This window comes from Taudactylus pleione, unplaced genomic scaffold (assembly GCF_031769625.1).
Source record: "Taudactylus pleione unplaced genomic scaffold, aTauple2 ptg000276l, whole genome shotgun sequence".
Taxonomy (NCBI): domain Eukaryota; kingdom Metazoa; phylum Chordata; class Amphibia; order Anura; family Myobatrachidae; genus Taudactylus; species Taudactylus pleione.
In genome coordinates this window covers 12,082,188-12,103,882 of record NW_028284678.1, presented here as the reverse complement: position 1 = coordinate 12,103,882, position 21,695 = coordinate 12,082,188, and the positions used below count along the sequence as shown (strand labels likewise).

Sequence of the window (21,695 nt, the reverse complement as noted above, 5' to 3'; positions counted from 1 at the left end):
GCATTACTATATGGGCACTACTACAGGGACATTACAATGGGGGCATTACTATATGGACACTACTACAGGGGCATTACTATGGGGGCATTACCATATGGGCACTACTACAGGGGCATTACAATGGAGGCATTACCATATGGGCTCTACTACAGGGGCATTACTATATGGGCACTACTACAGGGGCATTACTATGGGAGCATTACTTTATGGGCACTACTACAGGGGCATTACCATATGGGCATTACCATATGGGCACTACTGCAGGGGCATTACTATATGGGCACTACTACAGGGGCATTACCTTAGGGGGCATTACTATAGGGGCACTGCTGAAGGGGGCATTACTATAGGTGCACCAGTGAAGGAGGCATTACTATAGGGGCATTGCTGAAGGAGGCATTACTATGAGGGAATTACCAGAGGGGGGCGCCAAATTACTGTCTTGCCCCAGGTGACAAAAATCCTAGTTTCGGCCCTGAATAGGGGTATATTTACTAAAGTTAGAGTTTCTAGAAGTGGAGATTTTGCCCATAACAACCAATCAGATTATACTTAACATTTATCTAGCACCTTCTAGAAGATAATAGCTACAATCTGATTGGTTGCTATGGGCAACATCTCCACTTCTAAAAAGTCTCACTTTAGTAAATTTACCCCTTATGTACCTATCCCTACATAGGGCCATATTCAATTAAGCTGCAAAAAGTCGTTCTCTGCTTAGCTTTTTCGCCCATGGCGTAATTTTCGCCGATTTGAGTTATCCCCGTATAAAATTTTTCAGGCTTTTCGCCAGAGCGAAAAGTCAATGCATTGGGACCAGCGAAAAAGTATCACCTATGAATAGGTGGCGAGAAAAAGTGCAGAATTGGGGTTTTGGGGTGCAGACTTCCAAAAACCACCCTGCACCCCTTGGACAGGCCGCCAAAGGTATTCTATGTCAAAACATTTTTAAAAAGTACCTTAGGACACCCCAGAAAAGTACTTTCGATTTGGGGGCGAAATAAACAAAGTTGGGGGACAAACTTCTAAACTAGCGAAATGGTCCCCAAGCATGCCCCAGGTGTTTTATAAATTGCAGGTGGTTGCGGAAGGTGGATTTTTCACGATTTTCCCAAGTTCACTTTAGCCACTTAAAAATATGCTTGCACCCATTTTCAGTTACCCCAAGTTTGATGGGACTACTTTTTCCCCCAAAAAGTGTCTCAATGCTATTCTTCACAACTGTCTAAAAGACACTAAATAGCACCTATTGAGACCATTCAAAGACCCCAAATACCTTTTGCAGGGCTATTCGGGTGTACCCACAGTGAACCCCCATGTCAGAGCATCTTTTGGGGGGTGTCAGGCTGATTTCCATAAAAATGACAGGACTTTTCACCGCTTTAGTTTTCGCCGGGTCCCGTTTTCGCCGATTTGGAATTGAATATGGGGATAAGCAGGGGCGACCACGAAAACTTTTCGAAGGCAAAACCTCCGATGACGGCGAAAAGTCCGGCAACTGACTTTTCGCTCCAAATTGAATATGCCCCACAGTGGCACAGTTCTGAGAACAGAGGGCCTGATTCAGAGATGAACGCTCTGACCAGAGCGCTCGCTCTGAATCAGTGCCCTCCTACCTGAATATGGAGCGGCCTCCTGGCCGCTCGCATAGCTGTGGGTGACCACCCACAGCATATGCGAGCAGCCAAAAAGATGGTCGCGATGGTCTTTGACCATCGCGACTATCGGGCTTGCGACGAGACCCTGCGTTAAGTTTCCCTGCCGCAAGCCCAGGAGTGATTTTGGCTCTATCAGAGCCAAAATCACTCCCACTGACATCACTACTGATGTCAGTGGGACCGGACTCAGACGGTAGGCGTTCCCATGGGAACGCCTCCGTCTGGCAGCCACGCCCCCGGCATGCCCACCAAAGGGGGCGTGCTGTCAATCAACATCGTCGCTATCCGGGTCTCGCGCATGCGCACAACGGAGCTCCCTCCGTCGTGCGCATGCGCAGTGGGGCAACATCGACCCGCTTGCGAGCGTCCTTTGCTCGCGAGCGGGTCTGAATGACCCCCAGAGACTGCATACAGTATATTTTCTGATCCATTATGCTGTCTACACAGCCTAGGATATATTCTTTAGATTATTTTATTAAATATCAGTGTTAATTTGAGGCTGATGACTACTTAGTTTATCATTGATTATTAGGTTACCCTGAGAGAGAGGGCTGTATGGTAAACAGGTGAGGCTACAGATCTGTTGTCGCCAATTACCAGTCCCTATTCTTAAACATCTGCCAGTATATTGCAGTGAAGGTCTGAAAACGGATATTATACATTACTGTGTATTTGCAAATGTAATTGTTGCCTATACCAGAGGTTCCCAAACATGGGGCCTCATTCAGACCCAGTTGCAAGCACCGATGTGTTCGCAACCGGGTCGATAGTTAGCCCTGCGCACGCGCAAGCCCCGGAGCGAGAGAGAAACTCTCTCGCTCCGGAGCTCTCTACAAAAGGGGCGGCTGTCGATGTTGATCGACAGCTCGCCCCGCTTTGTAGGCGGGCCGGGGGGTGGTTTCTAAAAAGGAGGCGTTCCTTAAGGAACGCCTACCGTTTTGTGGGCGGCTGCACTGACATCATCGGTGATGTCAGTGGGGAGCTTCCTGCTCGATCAGAGCAGGAAGCTCCCTGGGGCTTGCGGCTGCCGAGACCCAATCTTAGGGTCGCAAGCCCAGATGGTCGCGATGGTGTTCACCATCGCGACCATCAACCTGGTCGGTTGTTAAGCTGTGGGTGGTAACCCACAGCTTAACTAACGACCAGGAGGCCGCACTTCAAAAATGAAGCGGCCGCCCTCATTCAAAGAGAGCAATCGCTTCTTGCGACTGCCTCTGAATGAGGGCCATGGTCCTCAAGGCATCCCAACAGCTCAGGTTTTAGAGTGATCCATGGTTGAGCACATATGGTCAAATCAAATTGACTGAGGTACTTATTAATACCACTTTTCCACCGAAAACCCGGGTCCGACCTGGATTTTTGGACATCGTTCCATCCCAGGTCAGACCCCATTTATAACCCTTTTACACCGGAGCTAAAACCCTGGTTATTGCAGGGTTAACCCGGGTAGCTCCTTGGTGTAAAAGGGGAGAGGGTTGGATCGCTGGGCCGAGTGACCCAGCAATCCAACCCAGGTAACTTGCAGGGTTTAACACGGGAGTAACCCGTGAAACCCTGCAGTGTGAACGGCGCACTCCGGGTCACGATGACCTGGAGTGCGCCGCATGCCGGCCGATCGGTCCAGCTTCAGTGGCGCTTGGAGATGACATCATCTCCAAGCGTCCACTTCAACGCCGGAAAAGCCGGGTCTATGCAGACCCGACTCTGGTGTGAACGACGCCGACTCAGGAATGTCCTGGGTCGGCACCGGCTAAATTCCGGGTCTGATCTGGATTGGAACCCTGTTCCAACTCCGGGTCAGACCCGGAATTTAGGTGTAAAAGGGGTATTACACTGCACCTTCGATCTGGGTTACTCCCAGGTCAGCCCTGTTCGCACTGAACCCAGGTCTGCCCTGCTAAACCTGTGAGGTCATAAAAAGTGGGAGGTGACTGATCCACAGCCATCTATCAGCTCATTTTAGGCATGACCCAGGTCGGATAACCCGGGTCGCGCCGTTTACACTGCACCATTACTGGGGTCCATCCTGGGTCCAACCCTGGTAGCTACATGGGTTGGATTGCCCCTGGCACTTGACCCGGGTTATATTTCTGGGACCCTTTTAATCTGAGCTGTGACCCGGGTAGACCCACCTGATAGAGCCAAAAGCACTCTTGGGCTTGCGGCAACGAGACCCTACCGCAAGGGTCTCGTCGCAAGCCTGATGGTGGCGATGGTCTTGACCATCGCGACCATCATCATGGACACTCGCATAAGCTGTGGGTGGTAACCCACAGCTATGCGAGCGTCCAAGAGGCCGCAACATTGAAAAAAAAAAAACGCCCTGATTCAGAGTGGGCGCTCGTTCAGAGCGTCCGGCTCAGAATCAGGCCCTGAGTTTGGGAACCTCTGGCCTATATAATGTGTGAATGTCAGGCATAACTTGGCTATATATGTTGAGCATTTCAGCACCACCTTTCAGTCAATACATATAATACACCTTTTACACCAGAGCTAACCCTGCAATAACCCTGGTCCAATCCAACCCATGTAACTTGCAGGGTTTAACACTAGAATGACCCGTGAAACCCTGCAATGTAAACGGCGCAATCCGGGTCACAATAATTTGGAGCGCGCCGCATGACATCATCTCCAAGCGTCCACTTCCATGCCAGAAGAGCCGGGTCGCTGCAGACCCGGCTCCGGTGTGAACGGTGCCGACTTGGGAATATCTTAGGTTGGCGCCGGCTAAATTCCGGGTCTGACCCTGTTCCAACCTCCGGGTCAGACCCGGAATTTAGGTATAAAAGCGGTATAACTGATATCTCTTTAACACCAAAAACCCGGGACCCACCTGGGTTTAACTTTTCAGACCCAGGTCAGACACCATTTACACAGCACCATCGATCTGTGTTATTTTCAGGGCCGCCCCGTTCACACTGAACCTGGGTCTGTCCTGCTAAACTTGTGAGGTCATAAAAAGTGGGAGGTGACTGCTCCACCACCACCAATCAGCTCATTTTAGGCATGACCCAGGTCGGATAACCCGGGTTGCGTCATTTATACTGCACCATCTTGGGTCTGACCCTGGTAGCTAGTAGCTACCTGGGTTGGATTGCTGGCTCACTTCACCCGGGTTATTTTTCAGGGACCCCTTTACACTGAGCTGCGACTCGGGTAGACCCAGCAATATCCCGGGTTTTAGCTCTGGTGTAAAAGAGGTATGAGATAACTTAATGAACTAGTTCAGAGAGTCCAAAACTCGGTCCTCAAGGCACCCTAACAGTCCAGATTTTAAGGATATCTATGCTTGACCGCATGTGACTTAATAAGTACATCAGTCAATTTGATTTGACCACATGTGCTCAACCGTGGATATCTCTAAAACCTGAGCTGTTGGGATGCCTTGAGGACTGTGGCCCTCATTCAGAGCCGTACGCTCTGAGCAGAGCGCACGCTCTGAATGAGGGCCGGGCTCCATTTTCATGGAGCGTCCTCCTGGGCGCTCGTATAGCTGTGGGTCACCACCCACAGGCTATACGAGCGTGCATTGTGATGGTCGCGATGGTCGAGACCATCGTGACCATCGAATTTGCGAGCCGGAGCCTGCGGTTGAGATTTTCAACCGCAAGCTCCGGAGTGATTTTGGCTCTATCAGAGCCAAAATCACTCCCACTGACATCACTAGTGATGTCAGTGGGCCGGCTTTTGATGGGAGGCGTTCCCGTGGGAACGCCCCCGTCAGGGAGGCACGCCCCCGGCACGCCTACCAAAGGGGGCGTGCTGTCAATCAACATTGACAGCACGCCCCCTTTGATCGGACACAACGAGCGAAGGACTTTCCTTCGCTCGTCGCGTCTGGCGCATGCGCACGACGGAGCTCCCTCCGTCGTGCGCATGCTCAGTCCATAACATCGACCCACTTGCGAGCGGACAGCCGCTCGCGAGTGGGTCTGAATCAGGCCCTGTGTTTGGGAACCTCTGTACTAGTTATACCCCTTTTCCACCTAAATTCCGGGTCTGACCCGGAGTTGGAACAAAGTTCCTATCCGGATCAGACTCGGAATTTTGCCGGCGCCGACTCGGGATATTCCCAAGTCAGCGCCGCTCACACCACAGTTGGGTCTGCATAGACCCGGCTTTTGCGGAGTGAAAGTGGTCGCTTGGAGATGACGTCATCTCCAAGCGCCACTGAAGCCGGACCAATCGGCCGGCTAGCAGCGCACTCCAGGTCATCGTGACCCGGAGTGCGCCGTTCACACTGCAGGGTTTCACAGGTTACTCCCGTGTTAAACCCTGCTAGTTACCTGGGTTGGATTGCCGGGTCACTCGACCCGGCGATCCATCTCTCTCCCCTTTTACACCAGGGAGCTGCCCAGGTTAACCCTTCAAAAACCCAGGTTTTAGCTCCCGTGTAAAAGGGGTATTACTAAGGGGCATATTCAATTTGAGGCAAAAAGTCAGAGGTCGGACTTTTCGACATCATCGCCGTTTTAGGAGGGGATAAAGTATCAGGCGCGTGCCCGCTTATCCCCGTATTCAATTAGGATCCGGCGAAAACGGGACCCGGCGGAAAGGTAAGTAGTGAAAAGTCCTGTCAGTTTTGGGGGAAATAATGCTATCACCCCCCAAAAGATGTCCTGACATGGGGAATCACAATGGGTACCGCCGATTTGGGCTGCTGAAGGTAGTCGAGGCATTTAAATAGCCACGGCAGGTGCATAAATGCGGCTTTAGAAGAAGTGATGAAGAATAGCACTTAGGTTTTTTTTTTGGAAACAAATAGCTATTCCCATCAAATTTGGGGTACATGAAAATGGGTGCAAGCATATTTTTAAGTCCCTAAAATGATTTTTTTAAATTCTTCAAAAATCCACCTGCCGCAACCTCCTGTATTCTAGAAAACACCTGCCGCATACTTGGGAACCCCTCTGGAATCAAATTCGCTAGTTTAAAAGTTTGTCCCCCGATTTTTTTTAATCGCCTCCCACAAAAAGAAAGTACCTTTTTTGGGGGGTCCTGAGGACATTTTTTTTTTTTTTTAACAGAATACCTTTGGGGGACATTCCAAGGGATGCAGGCTACTTTTTAAAGTCTGCACCCCAAAACCTCAATTCTGCACTTTTTTTCACTACCTATTCAGTGGTGAAAACTTATCCCCGTTTTTTTACAAAGACTTTTCACACCGGCAAAAAGTCTTTGTAATCGAATATGGGGATAATTGAAACAGGCGAAAATGATGGCTTTTCGCTCTAAATTGAATATGGCCCTAGTAGTAATTACTAATAATTGACTATAATCCGGCATGTGTGTGGTTGATTGTCACAGACCACACTTGACATTGGTATAACACACCTACAGCATGATGTGGTTTGCTTTGATTGGCTGTAGCAAATGTCCATAATCATTATACTACAACGATAGGCTAGCTGTTGTGGTTGGACCAGTTACCTGCCTATCATTCATGAGCTATCTGATTGGAGGAAGGATGATACAGCCCACATTCATTCAGCACATTAAGCTGTTGTGAAGTGTGAACAAGCCCTGGCAGAATGTATGGTGAGTCCCCTGGGGTACTTGTGAGTGTGCACAGAGGGACCCCCTTGTGCCATGAACCCTGATCACCTATGACTTTCACAACAGGTATTTACACCATTACTGTCTTACTCATTATTGTTTCAGTTTTACTCCTCAGAGCACCTTATCACTTTGCAATGCTATGCATCAGGGTGGACTGAGGTTAGTGAGCCCTGACTAATCTCATGTATTTTATGCCTGTGCTGTTAGTCATCCACTGTTTAACTTCTCTATTGTATAATATATATTTTATTTGTGGTGTTGCTATTAATAAAAGAAAAATTGTTGTTAAAAAAAATAAGGGAAAGCTGATCTCCATACACATGTGCACAGGCTCTGTCATCTCTAGCAGCGGCATAATTTCTTGTTGGTTTGCCTTAGTTTATTTTATCTAAATGAATTATACAGTAGCCCCCTTACCATTGTGATAGTTATACATACCTGGGTTCATGGTGCCAATTGTAACTTTTGTATTGTACTATTAAACTTCTTAATTTGCCCACAATCTTTGTGAGAACACTTTCCTCACATCCAGAGATAAGACTAGGATTGTGTATTTCAGTTCCACCTGTGACCCCTCTTACAACTACTGTGATTCCTTACCTTGTAGTGTTCACAATGTCTCACTTTTTTTATTTTATGGCTCCAATTTTAACAATGTCTGATAGATTTAAAGATCCAGTCTAAGATATATATATATATATATATATATATATATATATATATATATATATATATATATATATATATATATATATATATATATCTATATAATGTGTATGTGTGTCCTTTTTCTGTTTTACTTAAGGGGGAAAAAAATAAATCTGATGTTCATTGTACGCAGACACCAAATTGCACAGATGGTAACGGATGTTTCAAAATATAATGTTTTTGATAAATTTATGACTAATGCGAAATGGCTTTGTGAAAATAGCTAGATATACACACATCATATTAATTCTTTAATTCAGGACACCTTAATTACACAGATTCTGTGGCTGATTAGAACCAAGTAAAATTAGGTGTGTGTGTCTTGTAAGAAAGGCTGCATCTTTGTTACAGAGTAATTGCCACATTAAACAGCTTTTTCAATGATGTTATTGTTGGCAAAGACCAGGAATGTAACATTTACAGTATATCAGAGTTAAAATGTCATAAAGGAAACCTTGCACTTTCCATATGAGACAGCATTTTCTTTCAGTTACTGAATATATTAAAAAAAAAAAAATGTTCTGGAGCAATGGTACTTTAATAATCTGAAATGTGATCATCATATTATCTGACTTCTGCTGCAGGCTGGGGCAAAAAATGAAGGACTGCCAGCAGCATGCGAGGGGGACTGGTGATCAGTTCCCTCAAACGGAGCCGACCCCTCTGGAGCATTTGTCACCAGGGTATATAGGGGAGCAGGAGGTGCTACCTGTGTCCAACATGGATACAGACATGCCCGATTTTGGAGCTGTGTTTGGTATTATATTAACCCTTTTTCTTTGCTATTTTATATTAATAGCATTATATATATGAAACATTAAACCTGAATTAACTTTATTGGTTTTTCAGATGGTGCTGACTCTTCTGAAGAGGAAGAAGCACTACCACCACGCACACCTGATCAACCGCTCCTCCTCAGTGCCATCATTCTCCTCCAGGGGATCCATGCAGAATCACTGCGGAATGGGCGGATCTATGAGGAGATTGCAGCGTCACTGGTGGGCAGGAATGAGCTCCTGGAGAGGCAGAATAACATCCTGGTGACCGGTATGCGGGAGATCACTGCTGCACTGTCCCAAGGATTGGAGGCTATTGTGGCCAGGTTGCCTGAGCCTGGACCACCAATGGCAACACCAGCTGCCGGAGAGCCCACCACCTCATTTGTAGAGGCCTCCAGGCCTGGCCGTGATTCCATTTACGTCCAGAGGCCTCGAAGATCTAGATGGCGGCCAGCCCCTCATACTGTTAAGCCTGCACGGAAGCGTGGGCATAAAATGTAGCTGCGTCAGAGATTTCTGTATTAACTGAAGCCAACAAATTAAAAGTGGTCATCTGGCCATTGTGACAACTGTCAAATTCCTAAAGACTGAATGTAATGGGTTTGTTTTTTTTTTTTTTTTGGCCCTAGATGGCTGACGAGTTGTAAGCTTCATTGAGCTGGGATTTTAATTTCCCATGTATTGGTGGTTCTTGGATTTAGACCATCAGAAGTGGCTGCATTGGGAGCATTGCCAGCCCTATGTTTGTTTTCAGTTACATATTTACAATAATTAAATAGAAAATTGTAACTAATATTGATTATCATAAAAATTGCACGTGTGGGGTATGCATAATGCTGCATAGGTAAGCAAGCAGGTTTTTGCTCTGTACAAATAGGTTAATTTTGGTAACATATACTAAATATGATGGGCTAATCCATGGGCACTTCAGGTTTGGTTGAGGTGTGATCTAAAAGATAGTTAAAAGGTTGACAATGTCTAGATAGACAGGCAAAAGGTCGACAGGTACAAATGGTCAACACCTTTTGTTTTGTTAGGGTGAAGATTAGGCCCAAGGAAAAAAAATAAAAAATTGCGTCGGCCATTTTTGTGTCGACCTTTGACCTTGTCGACCAATTGCCTCACATCTGGTGTCTATCTAGACATTGTCAACCTTTTAACTGTCTGTCTATATAGACACCAGATGTGAGAGGCAACTGGTCGACACAAAAATGGGCGATGCAATTTTTATTTTTTTCACCCTAACAAAACAAAAGGTGTTGACCATTTGTACCTGTCGACATTTTGCCTGTCTATCTAGACATTGTCGACCTATTAACTGTCTGTCTATAGTCTGCATCCCGTTTGGTTGATGTTTCGTCTGAAGGAATAGAGAACACTGATTGGAACTTGTTTGTTATAAATGAGTGTCAGGTTGTGTAATGTGTCCCAAAGAATCATTTGCAGTGAGCATATAAGGCTACTGTGTATTTCTAAGGTAACTTGACATTGAGTAACTTTCTATCACACGAGTGCTGCATCAAAGGTGACACAAAACAATTGCATTAAATATGAAATGTATGCATAAATGTATTTGCATATGGCCAATGTGTTATACATTGCAAAATAAAATGTGGCAAATGCAGAGATTGGGTATCATGGCTGATCATTGAGAAGTGTTTTGTAAAAAGTTTAAAGCAAATTCTTTCCTACAAGGACAAACTGTATTGTGGCTGAATTACTATCCGCTGCAGAAATGTGCATGTCTATGCTAGCAATAAAGTTCACATGTCGCTATACTTTTATCCAGGACCATAACTGTGTGTGGCCGTGCTGGGCACTGTGGGTGGCATCGTTGCCACCCCATGGCCCCTGCTTCTGGCTGCAGGGTTCCTGGAACTGCACTCTGTAGCCGGCAGTGCTGCCTGTAACGTCCATTATGTACTTCTAGAAATAAATAAGTGGTAAATTGCAGTGAAAGGTGCTGTCATTAAATGTTCTATTCCATGGAGGGTACCAGCGCAAGTATTCAACACTTGCTGGAATTTTTATTTTTTGGGGGGGGCGGGAGAAGAGTAGTGGGAGATGTTTTGTGGGTGGGAAGTTATTGTGAGATTTGATGTTTATGTGGGATATATTGTGCTCTGGGAGGTTAGGGCACACCTCAAATGTTATCCTGGTTTTTGGTGGGACAGAATGATAGGTTTCCTTTTCAAGATCTACTTCAACTATGAGAGGAATTGAAGAGTGTACAGGGTAGAATCATGGAAGGTTTGCATAATGATTATTATAAAAACATATGATTGCGTGAGTACCATTGGGAGAATAACCCATGAATTTATCATGAAGGTAATACGTGACTGTTTTAAAGTAAAAAGGACCAAGGGTCCTTGATGACTGGGCAAGATGGTAGAGCGGACAGGAGATCCTGGACTTTGTCCTGGAAGGTAGAGATCACTGGGCAGGACCAACAACTGTGGATAGATGTCCTTACCTGACCACAGTTGCTCCAACAGCAGCTAGCACACAGATTAATTTTTTCATTTTCTCCCAAATGTATTCAATAGTGACGTGCAGTGAGGTAAATGGCTGGGGCGGCACTGGCTAGTATTAGTCAGATTTACACATACATATATGAACCCATGGGTTCATGTGGGCATTATACAAAGGTGCAGCAGTATATACTGCTGGAAATTAGAGTTTTAATCAGGGATGTGTGGAAAAGGTAGATAAGGGAGGCAGTGCCTCACCTGTCATACACTTTGTATACAAAGACGATAATACTTTAATATTAATCATTTTTTTTTATAGCGAAAATGCTGGAGTATACTGAAGTATGACTGGAAAGGATCTACCTCACCTGACCACACACCACTGCACAACCAGCTTTAATAAGCTTCATGCACACTCCTCAGGACCCCAAATGGGTCATGTTTTCCAGGTCACCGAGTAGGTTCACAGGTGGATTCATTACTCACTAACACATTTTAAAATATCAACAGGTGGAGCTTATTATTTCACTTGTGATTCTGTGAGGAGACCTGGAAAACATGTACTGCTTGGGGTCCTGAGGACCGAGTTTGAGAATCTCTGCTTTAGAGCATCGAAGGTCATCCATGAGCCCCTGTCCAAAAGATCAGACACATCTTATCCTGGCCGGCATCCATGGGGCAGAGCAGGGAGAGGTAAGGCCGCCCTAGATGGAAATAAAGGTTGTGCTGAGATATTAAAAAAAAAAATAAAAAAAAAAATAATTCACTTATGAAAAATCACGTTGTTTAGTTTTCAAATAACAAACTTGAATAAATATTCCTGTTTAACAGATTGGGGGGGGATGGGACATTGCCGTAATGTGTAGCTGCGGCAATACCGCTTTTTACGGCAAGGAATAAGAACTCATTTTCCAGAGCACCTCTTTAGGGTGCAATGTAAAATGAACGAAGATTCACTGGGGATTGAACCACCCCCTACGAGCTGGGAAAAATAATTTATAGAACATTCTATTTAATAAGTGTTGAAAATGGCACTTGAGTAGATTCCGCCCTTGGCCTTAGATAAACTATTGCATAAGCAAACACACAAAATGGTTGGGCTTGAGGTGGCTGTTGATTATTATTCTAATGTTACAGCTACTATAAATCTCAATTCTGTATCTGGACTTTACCAATGTTTTGAAAAATGGATACAATACCTATAAAAAAAAAAGGACATTTTTAGTGATAAACTCATTACAGCTGTTACAGAAATCTCTGTCAGACACATGAAACAAGAATTTTTTGCAGTTCCTGCCCAGATTGACACGAGCGAGTGTATTATGTCATGGACCAGGGAATACAGCTGTTTGGCTGGGAAGAGAGGAATTCCTGTGTCTCTGGCAGGAAGCCCGGACTCTTCCCTCACTACTCATCTACTAACAGGAACCATTTACCGCATGGCTCATGTAAAACCTTGCAACACTCAATATACTTGTCTTCCTGTCCTCAAATGCTTTATATACAAGTGGCTTTTGGCAAAATCATTTTCAATGGGTTAAATACCTAAAAATGGTTCCATTTTGGAAAGGTGCACAGGAACTTATCTGTGCTTCATTTAAATGGTCGCAACGTGTCATATGTCTCGGAGTGGCCAGGAGGCTCCCGAAAATCTTGCACTCCTGGCCGCACTCGAGAGATTGTAGTCTCCTGGGCTGGCCACTCACTTAACAAGTGAAAGTGGTCTGGGTGGGGGGGGCATTTTGATGATGCGATATGTGCTGAATCACGTCATTGGAGCCCCGCCCCCTGCTTTACAATGTTGTGAATATTGGCATTGTATAGCGGGAGGCAAGACAATGATGCCCCAATCGTGCCACCACACCCCCTGCAGCGCCAACCTGGCTGCCCCTTGCCAGAGGAGGCTACCGGAAAGTCGCCAATAATGCAATATGTACAGTAGAGGCCAATCCATTATCAAAACGCTGCTTGTAATATATTTAATGACCAAATGGGAAGGAATTACCCATTTTGGAGCGTGCTTTTGGTAAAATGTATACCCATTATAACTCTCCCACTGTTGTCCTCTGTTATCTGTCATTTTAGACTCAGAAAAGCTGATGACATTGTCCTTCAATATCTTTATTGGCATAATATGATGTTGACCCTTGATGAAAACGTTCTCAGGGAGGAGTTATGTTTTTGAAAAGAGATCTCATTGTCTCCTGAGAGGCTAATTTGTAGCAATAATTTGTTTTAGTTTGGTGGCAACGAAAAATAAGTCAATATGAAATGCATCACAGCAACCACAATAGTCTTTGGATGGGCCGCAGTTTCGTTGACACACCCTGAACAAACTTTTGCGTACGGGTGGGATGTATCAAAGTATAAAATTCAGTGAAACTTCTGTTTTCAGAGGTTTAATGCAGTACATAAGGATCAGATATTTGCGGCACAACAGTGCCCATAGAATTCTAGGGGATGTGATGTGCCCGTATGCAACAAGAAGTTGTCGAAGCTGGATAATTGGCTGAGACAGAACCAGTTTAAAATTAGATTGGAACGACGCCATCTTGCGAATGGCCACAAGACACCATCTTAGAAAATGAGATCTGCACGACGCCATTTTGCGAATGGACGCCCAGTGCCATTTTAGGGAAATTCACACTTAAGTACATGCTATTATTAGCATCATGCGATCGTATATTTCACCATACCCCATACACACATTAAATACACACAGTTGCGCTGTTAACATGACGCACCTTAGCGAATGCATAATATCCTGCATGCGAACGCTGTTTATTAGCTTCATGCGTACGCATCTGCCCCACGTTAACTAGCGTCTTTTCCCAAACCCCTCATACTTACACACTGCACACTCACATAAAAGGTTCCATAGCTTCAAAGTGTAATATCCAAGGTTTATTCATTTCTTACTAATGTTGTGAAATAAAGACTATTTTGATATCTAAGGTTTAGTACATGATAAGCAAACCGTGTTTGGTGTTGTACTGATCTACTCTGTCTCAACAGCTGTCCGGTGTCATCGGTGAGAAAATCGCAACATGCATTCTCAACTTATGGACTGTAGAGAGTTAAAACACTAAAATGTACTTTGTAATGTTAGCAGCTTAGATTTGCATACGGCGGGAAAAAGGAGACAAAAGGCTGTCGGAGACTGACCTGTGTCTATTTGAATCAACCTGTTAAACGTCCTGTAACAGAAGCACCGTGACTGGGAACCAATGGAATCATGCCAAACGAACGACCTAGTGACTCGGTAGCAGCTTACCGTTTACTTTACACAAGGCAGGTGTATGGGTTGTTATTTTTGTTAGAGTTCGGCTCCCAGTGTGATTATAGAATTCAGTAATCGGTTAGGCTTATTTGAGCACTATAATTGAACCGCATAGTTTTGGGCTAAACTATGATTGTGAACTGGTGAGAGGGTGGATGAAATCAACTGGAAAACAAAGGGTATTTATTGCTCCCAGCAGTTGAAACGTAGTCAAAAAGGGATTTCTGAGTGGAAACGGCCTTTCTTCCATAGGTGAGTGGAGGCGTCTAGATGTCCTCCATAGGGTTCGCGAATACACCCTTTTTCCAAGACGTCCGCAGGTAAGTGAAAGTATCTTGACTGTCTTTCACCAGTTTATATCTTTATTTAAAAATGTAGGGTTCTCCCAGAATGGGAGCCACGCAAACTAGAGATGTTAGACAATGATGTGCTGCTATGTGAGGCGCCGCTTGGATCGGCACCTCGGATTATGCATACTAAGTATGGTGTTTATGGTAGCAGGTACTGTGATGTATGGTGTAAAATGACGACGAAGAGTGTTAGACAGTTTCCCAGAATTGGTAGCTTTGATAAGGATGTATTGAACAATGTCCGAGATCACATCAGCCTGGTGCATTCTCGAGTGAAAAAGGTAAAATACAACGAATGTTTAAAATTGTGGCAGCATGAAGGGGATGCGTGGCTTAAAGGTGTGCAAGCGACGCCAACTAGCGTTGCGAACGCATTACCAGAGAGTACACCCGTAGCACTAAATTGCAATGCGTGCAAGCTGCGAAATAGCGTGCACGTGCAGCAAGGTAGGGTTGTGGAAGGTATTGCCGGTGGTACACGCGCTCCACCACCGCCCTATGCTGATGGGGGTGCAGGTACAGTTATTGAAAAAACCCATAAAAATGTAACAATTTGTACCCTCTCTTAAGTAACCATAAGGAAAATGTTTATGATGTGGATGATGAGCCTATTGTTATGTCTGCCATTTCTCATGCTGTACACATGTTAGATGCTCCACCACGATAATCACAAGTGGTGCCACCATCTCCATCAGTGATAGTTCAGGTAGTGTTAATATCCACTGCACCCGTAGAGGAAGTTGTTAACCCTATACGTTGCAGCAACAGACTAAACCCCCTAAAGATAGCACTCACCACAGGGGAATGATTGTCACTGTACTCATGGATGGTCTCAAAGAAGACCTAAAGACCTGGGTTCAGACCTCACAGCCTGGCTGGACGGGAGTCACTGTAGACACCCTCATAGAATCCGCAACTGAACATGACAAGAACATCTCTAAAAAGAGAGAGACCCAGAGCGAGAAACTAATGGCTGTCAGTATTCAAGCTCTTGAAGGAATGACGGTAACATCACAGCCAGCAGACACACCTGCATCCACACCTCCACCTGAACAGTTACACGTCCTCACTAATTCTACACCACCGCAACACAGCCCTACCCCACTTATTACACACAGCCACAAGTCCCATACTATCCACAAACCCCATATCTCCCACAATATACCCTCCCTCAATATCCTTAGCCATACCCACCACCTTTCCCTCCTCCTCAACCCACACAACAATCCTTTCATCCACTTCACCCACGAAAGTGTTTTAATTGCAACCAGCCAGGACATGTAAGAACTGTACGGCAAAGAGGGTAGGACCCCCTAACCAGGGAAGTAACTCGATATCCCCATAAAGGATCTAGGGGTCGGGTCATACCTGTGGTTTACAGATAGACAGGTTAACAGGAAGTACTAGGGAAAAACCGGTAATGGTAATTGATGTAACTGATACCCAATCTCTGTTCTGCTTTCTTCCCTGTGTCCTAACACCCTGACTGTCAGTATCTCTTTGCTCTCACATTGGGGGAGGTGTACACCACACATGGACACGAGTGTCCCATGAGTTTATAGACAACCCCAGTATCTCCTCCCAGGCCTTATATGACTGTTTACAATCTTTTCAACCTGCCAATGGATCTGTTCTGATACAATATGTGGATGATTTATTGTTGTGTCCTGTTTCATTTATGCCATGTTTAAATGATACTAAACTGTTGTGCTTCATCTCTCACACACAGGACACAAGGTTGCTAAGGACAAATTGCAGCCATGCCAGGCTAAGGTCAAGTACTTGGGAAACTGTCCAAACCCAGGGGCTAAGACACTACCTAGAGCAGTAGCTTTTAATAACAGGGTTTAAATTGTACAGAAGGTTGTATGCAGATACGGTATCCCTATAGTATATGGATACTCATTTCAGAGGTGATGTCTTTAAAAACAAACGTGTAAGTTGGTGGGTATTAATAATATCAAGATCACCCCAGACAGTCTCTTTTTCTTTTTTTTATCTGTCCCCCTTTGAGATACTGTTTGACAGGCAGCCTCATGTGAAAATAGGATAATGAGGTTACTGTGCAGTGTCTCACGAAGATGAGTAAGAACTGAAATTGAAAATTTTATTTTCTAACATGTTTGATGCAAACTGTCAAACCTGGAGAAGTTGTTATGATCTGAATTTCTTTACGCTCAGGTTGTCTGACTGATTGTTGGGAAGGACTGTATCAGGTGTGGCTGACGAGTACCACATCTTTGAAGGTGGCCGAGAGAGATACCTGGGTCCAGTCCACTCACTGCAAAAAAGTCAACCAACCGGTGGAGAAACAAGGGGGACACAAGGCTGATAACGTGGACCTGTCGATCACAAGCTTGTTTCAGGAGGATTAAAAGGTTGTAGTGAGATACCTGAGCTAAAGAAATTTGCAGGTTTTTGCTACGGCGATGGACTGGTCTGCTGTGTTCATTTTCATATTCTCTTCTACAGTTTCCATCATCCTGGTTTGTTCGGGGATATCTGGTTTCTGTGACGGGAGACCGATAGAGGAAATGGGAGCTGATGGCAGTGCTGATGGAGTGGAGTCAAGAGGAGGAGTGCTATGCCATTCAGGGGAGTGTCTGACCAATCTTAGTACTGTAACTGTTAAGAGATATGACCCTCACACATGTTGAAATGCTTGGTATTCATAAGAAAACACACCATCACCATATCTTCACATGCAGTATGAACACAGAGGCAAAAGAAATATGATACCTGGTGATGTGCATAAAGCCACACAGTTAATTAGTGAGACAACTGACTTTCAAGTATTAGTAGCATTGGATCCCACCAGGATCGCTTGGGGTACACAAAATTTTAGATATATACAAGATCTTGCTAAATTGATAGAAATATCACCGAGATGCATGATGACACTTTCAGGTATACAGGTAGGGAATTGCAAGCGTACAAGAAAGAACTGGTGCAACACAGAAGTGTTAAATTACTTAACAGCCGTCACGGGGGGGGGGTACTGCGTAACTTTGGCCACCCAATTTGGAGTGAAGTTTTGCACTTATGTCATGAATGATACCAGCGACCCCAAGGAGGTGATAGACCGGAAGATGAAATCCTGCAGCTAAATGCTTCAGTGGCTGAAATAGAGGAGAAGGTAGAGGAATGAGTTTCATGGTTGAACCCAGCGAAATGGTTCTCAGGTCTAGGAGAGTGGGTCCAGGAAATGACCGCAAGCATAGGTAAACTCCTGATCCTCATTCTGGTTGTCATCATAGTAATTGGCATATGTGTCAGGTGTGTTCCTACTGTGTTGAAGTGTGGAAAATGTAAAAATAAGGTAAACCGGAAGAATGAAATTATGATGGTGGTTAGTAATGACAATATGAATACTGAGGTAAATGTAGAACTGCATTACAACCCTGAACTAGGAAATACCATCATATAATGTATTATATTTAGACATGCACAAAATGTATTATTAAAATGTTATTTTAAAACACCTCAAATAATGAAAGTCCCTAATCCCCCTCAAGACTTCCTTTATAGGATAGGTGCATCCCCACACCTTTCCCATGATCTTCCAAGATCCGCGGTGTGCGTATAATGGTAGTTTTATGTCCCCTCTAAGAGACCCATTATTGATGGATTAGGAATCACCTTGTGCCATCCCATAATAACATTAAATAATATGTCAAAATGTAAGCCTAAAAATTAATGTAAGACCAGTGTATGATAGCATGTTGGTTGCTATCAAAGAGTGGACTGTCGAAGCTGGATAATTGGCTGAGAGAGAATCAGTTTAAAATTAGATTGGAATGACGCCATCTTACGAATGGCCACAAGACACTATCATAGAAAATTAGATCTGCACAACGCCATTTTGCGAATGGCCGCCCAGCGCCATTTTAAGGAAACTCACACTTAAGTACATACGGCGATGCTATTATTAGCATCATGCGATCGCATATTTCACCATACCCCATACACACATTAAATACACACAGTTGCACTGTTAACATGATGCACCTTAGCGAATGCATAATATCCTGCATGCGTACGCTGTTTATTAGCTTCATGCGTATGCATCTGCCCCAAGTTAACTAGCGTCTTTTCCCAAACCCCTCATACTTATACACTGCACACTCACATAAAAGGTTACATAGCTTCAAAATGTAATATCCAAGGTTTATTCATTTCTTACTAATGTTGTGAAATAAAGACTATTTTGATATCTAAGGTTTAGTACATGATAAGCAAACCGTGTTTGGTGTTGTTCTGATCTACTCTGTCTCAACAGCTGTCCGGTGTCATCAGTGAGAAAATCGCAAAATGCATTCTCAACTTATGGACTGTAGAGAGTTAAAACACTAAAATGTACTTTGTAATGTTAGCAGCTTAGATTTGCATGCGGCGGGAAAAAGGAGACAAAAAGCTGTCGGAGACTGACCTGTGTCCATTTGAATCAACCTGTTAAATGTCCTGTAACAGAAGCACCGTGACTGGGAACCAATGGAATCATGCCAAACTTACCTATTGTGTTACTTATCCCTGTAAGGGTATAAATGTGCGTACAGACTCCAATCTGGAGTCTTCTTGCTGATGCTGTTGATGGAGGTTTCTTGTTGAAGCCGGTAACTGGTCCCAGTGCGCGTGCGTATATATAACTGTACCTTGGGTCTGTATGATTTCTTTGCGCTAAATTGTCTTTAGATCACAGTAGTAACCTACTGTTTTTATGTTGAATAATAACCTTTGTGCGTTGGAAACACATTTCTCAAAGTCTGAAGGCATTTATTACTGTATGACTGCATACGCAAATAGCGTCAATTCAAGGAGGTATAGGCAGGATTTAGAAGGTATAGGAAGGATTTAGAAGGTATAGGCAGGAGCGTATAGAGGTTTAAATCCAATATCCTTAAAGTCTAGGGGCTGATTTCCGCAAAAACTCCACTGGGAGGATTTCAATGGTTTTGTCGATGGCTGCAGAGGTGTACTAGGACTTGCACCCCTGTATGTGGAGGGCAAGGGTGCAAATCACCAAAACATCCTCTATATCAGCGGGTAAGACTGTTCATACATACTGTTGTGATAAGATGCCGTTATTGCAACACATGATATATCCCTCTATATGTGAGAATGCCCTCATATAGTCATACAGGCATACTTTCATCTCAGCACCAGCCTCTCTATATGGCTACCTGACATTCTGCATGTTCTTCTGGAAAGTGGATGAGGTAAGTGCATTCCTTCTGCATTCCCTACACTTGTCTAACCCCCCAGGCATGACGCTGCCTACCCCTTCCTCTCTCCTTCACCTACTTCGCTCCCATATTGCAATATTCATCGTTCTCTTATGCATTTTATGACCTATAGCAGTACTTGCCTATTTTTGGAACCTACCATCTGTGACATCCTGGAGGGGAGGGCCAAGTGGTAATTTCATGGGGCTTAACAATGTGATTTGCGTCATTATGACCAGCCCCTCAGAAGTGGGGCTACTAATTAGTCACGGCAGGTGATGTTCAGCAGCGTTTGGAAGGGCAGTGTGTGTGGCTCCCCTATTTGAATTTTGAACTGTGCTGCAGCCCCACCTCTGGACCCACCAATGATTACAAATGTGCTATGTTGGGATGACTACCACTGGTATCAGTCTAGTGCACTCCCTATTACCACAGTATCCCTATATGCCCATTTATAGCCTACCTTTAATTGGGACCTGACTGCACAGGGGGGGGGGAATTACAATGAGGAAATGACAAGATTACCTTATAGGGGGGACTTCCTAGTAATGCCCATCTAACCTATGGGCCAACAACTATACTAATTAGGGCCTAGTGCCGACAGTGCATTGGCTTACTGCTGCCTAACCAATGGGGTCTTTAATAAATACTATAGGGCCTAATGTCCATGGTGCCTCAACCTATCACCACGGGCCAAAAGGCCTGTCTATAGCGCCTACTGCCTTTTGTGTCCCGGGCCTACTGTCTGCCTAATAATTAACTATAGGGCCTACTACCCTTTGCTCTCCAGGTGTAATGCCTGCCTAACATGGGGCCAAAAACAATGATACCTTTAGGGCCTAATGCTCTCTTATGTGCCCAGGCCTAAGGCCCATCTACTGCACCACAGGCCTAATGCCTGAACCCTGGTGGTCCAAGAGGGTACAGCAATACATTATTGGCTTGCCAGTACTGTAGTCATCGGCTGAACCAAGCCTGGTCCAGCCATGCCCACCGCTTGGTCTTTGCTGGAGGTGGGACAATTCCCACAACCTCTGGGCTTACTGTAGACTTCACCTCAGACATGCCAATCCCCACCATCTCAGGGCATACAGTTGTCTTCACATGAGGAGCAGTGGCTGGTGTTAGCTCTTTTGCAGTGGCCACTGCTGCCTCAGGGTTTCCAATGTCTTCAGCAGCCCCACATCTGGTGGGTGTTTGTCTCCGACCAGATGAGGACAAAAGAGCAGTCTGTTTATAGCTCTTGGCAATGGCCGCTTCCCTCCAGGTCTCCAGTGTCTTTATAATGACAGTTTTATAATGCCTGTATGAAGGGTCTTTGGAAGCCCTTCTGTGTTTCCTCTCTGCCGCCAAACTGAGCCCTAATGCCTTGCTCTGGCTAATATAAGCCAGAGCCAGTGGACAGGGCAATGATGCAGTGAGCCACGATTGGCTCACTCGCAGCACCAATTTCAATGTGGGCTGTTGTGATTGGCGGGACATGAATCCTTGAACCTTCAGGCCTGTCGCCATTGTGCATGTGGGGCTGAGATGGAAATTCACTGCTGCTAATCCTGCAACCGCTACCGATCTCTGCTGTTATTGAAGACGGGGACTGGATTCTACTAGATCTAGGTCCGCCACCATGCCTATGTTTGCAGCGGGGCCTGACTGCATTAGTGGACGGGG

General features: G+C 45.0%; 1 protein-coding gene across 2 annotated transcripts; it reads left to right on the top strand.

The window, feature by feature from the left end:
* Positions 1-7,129: 7,129 nt before the first annotated feature.
* On the top strand, positions 7,130-10,330 carry LOC148513609 (uncharacterized). 2 transcript variants are annotated; one of them, XM_088481697.1, is made up of 3 exons: positions 7,143-7,280; positions 8,510-8,682; positions 8,775-10,330. In XM_088481697.1, exons 2-3 carry the CDS (start codon positions 8,523-8,525, stop codon positions 9,203-9,205), a joined length of 591 nt encoding a protein of 196 aa, XP_088337823.1. In that variant the 5' UTR covers positions 7,143-7,280; positions 8,510-8,522; the 3' UTR covers positions 9,206-10,330. The 2 variants fall into 2 exon arrangements, 1 of the variants encoding a protein (XP_088337823.1); XR_015880167.1 differs by lacking the exon at positions 8,510-8,682 and having other exon boundaries at positions 7,130-7,280.
* Positions 10,331-21,695: the final 11,365 nt, after the last annotated feature.